Here is a 5,765-nt window from a genome sequence, read left to right as displayed (position 1 = left end):
GGGCCTTCGGGGCCTCCCAGGAGGGAGACGCGGGTCTGCAAGCCCCGGGCTGCGGGAGGAGGGCGCTTGTCTTCGGTCGGCAGCAGCGTCCCGGGCGAGGCAGGGCCAGAGACGCGAGCTGTGTCCTGACGGCCGCCCTGGAGCCCCCGAGGGGGTATTGGAGGGGGGAGGGGGTGGTGACCCAAGGGCGGCTCTCCCATCAGTTGAGCTCTGGGGGTGTTTGACGCGCGGTCCTTTGCTCCCCGCAGCTGCTTACCGCAACCTGGGTCAGAACCTGTGGGGGCCCCACAGGTATGGTTGCCTCTCGGGGGTCCGGGTGCGGACGGTGGTTTCGGGGTCGTGCGCCGCGCACAGCCTCCTCATCACCACGGAAGGGAAGCTGTGGAGCTGGGGTAAGTACCTGGGGTCGCGGTAACTCACGGAGGGGGTCGCCGGGGGGCTCGCGTCCTCCGTCCCCTGGGTGAAGACCCTCAGCTGCCCCTGCTCCTGTGTGTCCTCTTCCCGACGCCCAGCCAGCCTGCCCCCAGAGCACGCCACTGGTCTCTGCCCTCCTGCCCCCGCTTTCTCGGAATCCTCTTCTTTAAGCAGCCCTCTCCCGAACGTTCTGCCTGAACCTGCAGCTTTCTGAGATCGAGGGGCCTAGAACTGAATCCTGTTTTATTTTAGGCTTGCGGTCCCCCCCAGCACCCAGCACAGTATGACGTAGACCTCTGTTCCTGCCACTTTAAATGCCACCAGCTTTTACATCCGCCACGCGGTGACACAGCCCGAGTCTCTGCTGGGCTGTTCCGCAGTTTCTTATTCCGTTTGCCCAGAGAGTTGAGTTAACTCTCCTGAAGTCATCTGCTATCACTGCTCCTGGCCTCCCTGGCCTGGGTGCGGGGGGAGCTGTCCCTGGGTCTTCACCTCCCTCATTTCAGGGTCCCCTGCAGGGGGCTTCCGTGCCAAGTGCCGGATCCCTCTTGCAGATCCTTCGTGCAGGCTCTGGCTGAGGCTCTGTCTCCTCCACGCCCTCTGCTGGCTCTGGGACTCTTCTTTCCGCGGGGGGTGTTGGCATTGATCCTCACCCTTTGTTTCTGGCCCTTTGGCTAGCTTTGAGTCCATATGACTGCATTTTTATTTTGGGCTGTTTGAACCATTTTTTGCAATTTCATGAGCGGCTGTACCAAAGTCCAAATACATTAACATCTGTTGTCTTCCCTGCACTCTGCTAATTTTGTGATTCTGTTGGAAAAAAGCTAAGCAGCGTGTCTGGCCCAAATTTAAACTTTGTAGTTTCTTGGTGACACAGTAGCACTGCACGATTGCCATTCTCTCCCGGGGGTACCGAGGTCTCTCCCCCAGCGCCCTCCGGGGGGCACCGAGGTCTCTCCCCCAGCGCCCTCCTCCCGGGGGGCACCGAGGTCTCTCTCCCCCAGCACCCTCCTCCCGGGGGGCACCGAGGTCTCTCCCCCAGCGCCCTCCTCCTGCTCACTGTCCCCAGCTCTGGGTGCAGCCTTATGTGTCGGGGTCCCCAACGTCAGGTGTCTTTATTTCTCATTTTTCTGCTGAATTTCACTCGTGGTGTTTCTGAAAATGTGCCCTCTCTTGACCCTGTGGGCAGAGAATGATTGTAAAAGCTGTGCATCTGACCTGGCCCCAGAACCCAGCCATGTCCCATGAGCACACTTGTCACTGTGGGGCGGGGCAGGGCCGGGGGGACAAGCTACAGGGGGTGTCCCGAGGCCTGGGAAGGTCCCGGGCCCAGTCCAGCGCCCGGGAGCATTGGTGCAGGGCCCTGGAACTCACAGGGTCTGCACGTGCCGGCCACCCGGGCCCCTCGTGTTTGTAGAGGAATTGCGCCCCGGCGTGTTCCCGCCTTTCAGTGAACTTGGGCAGTTTCCACTTGACCTGGTGTCCCTCTGCCCTCCTGGAGCCTGTGATCAGAGCCCGAGGATGGTTTTCCTCTCGTAGTGGCAGCCAGTCACCCCTTCTTGAGCCCCGTCCAGGCCAGTTGGGGCTCGCCTTTGTGGCTTTCCTCGCCCTCTTTCATGACTGCAAGGTCAGAGTTCATTGTTGGGAAAGGATATGGAAACCTCCCACGGTTTCCAAATTGCCTGGCTTTCTGGCCCCATAAAATCTCCCAAAATGTTTATTTACAAGTGTGGTTCTTAGAGAGACCTGGGAGAGGCCCACCAAGCTGTTTAGATTTGGAACTACTGTGACCTGAGTTGAAAACTTAGGGAAGGTGAAGGGCAGGCCAGCCTTCTGGTCCACCCAGCCCTCCCTGTTCCCTTGGAGCTGAAAGGCTCTGTTAGGGGCTGGATGTGGGTGTTGTGCTCAGTCATGGGAGACTTTATGACCCCAGGGACTGTAGCCCACCAGGTTCTTCTGTCCATGGGATTTTAAAGGCAAGAATACTGGAGTGGGTTGCTATGCCCTCCTCCAGGGAATCTTCTCAACCCAGGGATCGATCCTGCGTCTCCTGAATTAGCAGGCGGATTCTTCACCACTGTGCCACCTGGGAAGCCCTGGGGGCTGTGCAGTGCAGGGGGCCGGGCAGGGCCCAGCCTCCTGGAGCCTTCCTGCCCCGATTCCATGCCAGCACAGCCAGCCAGAGGTGGGGGTGGACCCGTGTCCAGGAGAGCCTGTGTTCAGAGCTCTGTGCTCTGGCCTTGGGCCCTTGCTGGGGTTCACATGGCTCAGGGTCCTGTGAAGGCTGACCAGCAGGAGGTGGGGTTGGAGAGGAGAGAAGTGCGGGGTCTATGGTAGATGCCCGGAGCACTGCGGGAGTCAGACTCCTGTGAGGCAGGTGTTACTGTCTTAAAATACCTTGGAGTGGAGCGGATGAAGGGATTGGCGTCTGGCAGGAACGGGGAGAAGCGAGAGCTGTGAGTTTCCATGAGCTTGTCTGCTCATGTGTGACGTCCTGGCTGAACCTGCTTTATATCATTTCCCTGGAGGACAGAGCTGACGAAAATGCCAGGATGGGTCCTAGCCGTGCCCCAGAAAAGAGGGTCAGAGCAGGTGAGGTGGTGGCTGGCGGCTGCCCGCAGAGGTGACTCGAGGGACAGCTCTGCACATCTTACCTGGTCACCCAACCCAACCCCACCCGGCAGCCTTGAAAGGCTGGCATCGCCTGCAGAGCTGGGCTTGCTGTCACCCGGCTCTCAGCTGTAGGTTTGGAGGGCGCCTTTTGGGAGACCCCGACTCGCCCTGCAGCTGCTCTGGCTGCCCTGTCTCCTCCTCCCCGCTGTATCTGTCCTGCTCCTGACCCACAGGGCGAAATGAGAAGGGGCAGCTGGGCCATGGCGACACCAAGAGAGTCGAAGCCCCCAGACTCGTCGAGGGGCTCAGCCACGAGGTGATCGTGTCTGCGGCGTGTGGGAGGAACCACACCTTGGCCTTGACAGGTAAGGAAGGGCCACTTCCCTCCAAATGGGGTCAGAGGCCAAATAGTCCAGCTGGGTTGGGGGTGGCGCTGCCCCCTTGACTCACTGTCACGATCATAAGGATGCCCAGGGAGCCTGGTGGGCAGCTTCTCAAGGCATCATGAGCCACACCCACGGGTGTCAGTGGCCAAAGCTATGGGAGGGTCTGTGCTGGGCAGTGGTTCTGCTCTGAGGTGTCCATCCCACCCCCTTGTGGAAAATTGTCTCACTTGTGTTCTTCCTGGCAAAGGAGCTGTTTTTCTGATTTTAGAGTCTTTGATTCTCAGTCTTATTCAGGGTCCTCAGCATTGTTTTCCCTTTGCTAACGATGTCGTTCTCTCCTTCCAGAAACGGGCTCCGTGTTTGCCTTTGGAGAGAACAAGATGGGGCAGCTGGGCCTCGGCAACCAGACCGACGCCGTCCCCAGCCCCGCGCAGGTGCTGCCCGCGCCCCGCCTTCAGGGCCTTTGCTTCTCTTTGTTTCGGGGGTGGGTTTTCGAGGGGAAGATCAGGCATCTCTCCCCCTTGTTTGAGTTGCTGGCTCCTTTCTAAAAGCAAGGTCTCGATGCTTTTGAGTGGATCGGGTTTAATAGACAGCCACAGTTGAAGAACGCCCTAGAAACAGTTTTTTATTCTGACTGGAAATAATTTGTTCCAGGGGCCTGTTTGAAGCCTGTTCTGCTCTGCAGTGAGAATTGTTCCATGGATGTGATTTGTCTTTGTCTGAAAATACTTTTGAGTTTTGACCTCATAACAAGTGACTTGCCAGGTGCTCAGCACACAAATAGGTTAGGCCATCTCTTGTTCCTGAAAAACTCTGGAGTCAGCTGGGGGCTGGGATTTATACCTAAATATTGAACTTCTGCCATAAGGCAGCAGGAGGCTTGTTAGTATCTTTGAGGGGAGGGACTTTGACGTCTTAGTCTTAAAAAGAGACCTTGGACAAACAGACCTGTCGTTCGGAGGATTTTTGAAATGTTTTGTCAGCCATTTGCTCTGCAGTAGGATGAGATGGTTTCAGAGTGAGCCGGTCCGGGTCAGAGCCCGAGGCTCAGCGCCCCCTCCCAGTCTCATCGCCTTTCCCCACGATTTCCTGCAGTGCTGACACTCCTCGCCCCCTGGTTCCTCCAGTCTGGCTTCCCCAGGCTGATTAGTTTGCAATAGAGAGTCTTAAGCGCTTTGTCAGATTTGTGTCCAAACCCCATGTTAAATTAGTCAGGGCCTTTGCTGTCTTCTACTTCCTAATTTCAAACCATTACATTTCCTATTCACACTTTCAATTAAGGCTAATTAGCAAGCAGCTTTTACGGTAGTAAAAAAGAGTGTAAACCAGTTCATTTTACTGGTTAGTAGTAATGCTTATGAAAGCTTTTCTTTTAGTCGCCTAACATCCGAGGTGGTGAGTGGAGGGAAATCTGTGGACTAAATGTGATTATAGCTTCTGTTTTCTTGTACCCTCTTGCCCACACCCCCAGTCAGTTGAATTCAGCGTTCACTGGGCACTAGAAGGTGTGAGGCACGATGTTAGACGTTTTGAGGGTTAGAGAGGCCCAGCGGCATGGTTTGCCCATCTGTGAACGGATTCTGTACTGCGTGTGTTTTTACATATGTGCAAAGCCTTGCCTTCAGCGTTGTGGCATTGTGGAGTCCATTAGAAATCCTTAGTAGCCTAGTAATTGTTTCACACCAACCTGTGGAGACTTTATCAATCTTTAAAAAAAAAAATATGTCTGCAAGTCTGCTGTCTTTTCTTTTCAGATAATGTACAACGGCCAGCCAATTACCAAGATGGCCTGTGGGGCTGAATTCAGTATGATAATGGACTGCAAAGGAAACCTCTATTCCTTTGGGTGCCCTGAATATGGTCAGCTGGGTATGCAAGTACATTTTTAAAAAGCTCTGTAATATAACTGTATGTTTAGAACCAGCAGTCAGCGCGGGGCTGCACACACATGGTAGAGATGTGGGTAATTGATCGTAGATAATGGCCTTGATCCATTACGTGGATGTCCCGTTTGTGGAGCAGCTGTCGTAACTCAGGGGCTGCGGAGTCTGACGGGGACTTGCCTTAATGAAAGTCAGGGCGTGAGTCTGTCCAAGGATTTTTTTCTCATTTGGGAATTCATTTTTGTATAAAAGGATTTCAAGGTTTTGCTTTTCTTTTCCTTATCAATTTTTAATCAAACCTCTGTTCATTCATTTTCATGTTTAAAGATTTGCCTTTATCAAAAGTGAGGAACTTATACAAGAGTAAGGTTGTTTTGAGCGCCCTGGCCTGGGCCACTGTTTCAGGTATACGGAAGAGCCAAAGTCATTTCAAAGTAGGATTCCCTTCCGGATTTTCACCCCTAAACAG

The 5,765-nt window shown here is 54.7% G+C and overlaps 1 protein-coding gene across 1 annotated transcript in view; it reads left to right on the top strand.

Moving 5' to 3' along the window:
- Nucleotides 1–5,765, top strand: part of RCC2 (regulator of chromosome condensation 2) — a 19,101-nt gene that overhangs the window by 3,779 nt on the left and 9,557 nt on the right. Inside the window, exons 3-6 of the mRNA XM_010830218.1 lie at nt 249–392; nt 3,261–3,392; nt 3,759–3,847; nt 5,168–5,282. Of these exons, the coding sequence (XP_010828520.1) occupies nt 249–392; nt 3,261–3,392; nt 3,759–3,847; nt 5,168–5,282 (480 nt within the window). The remainder of the gene's footprint in view (nt 1–248; nt 393–3,260; nt 3,393–3,758; nt 3,848–5,167; nt 5,283–5,765) is intronic.

This window comes from Bison bison, unplaced genomic scaffold, assembly GCF_000754665.1.
Source record: "Bison bison bison isolate TAMUID 2011002044 unplaced genomic scaffold, Bison_UMD1.0 scf7180017864516, whole genome shotgun sequence".
NCBI classification, from domain to species: Eukaryota; Metazoa; Chordata; class Mammalia; order Artiodactyla; family Bovidae; genus Bison; species Bison bison.
This window is presented reverse-complemented; position numbering and strand designations above follow the sequence as displayed.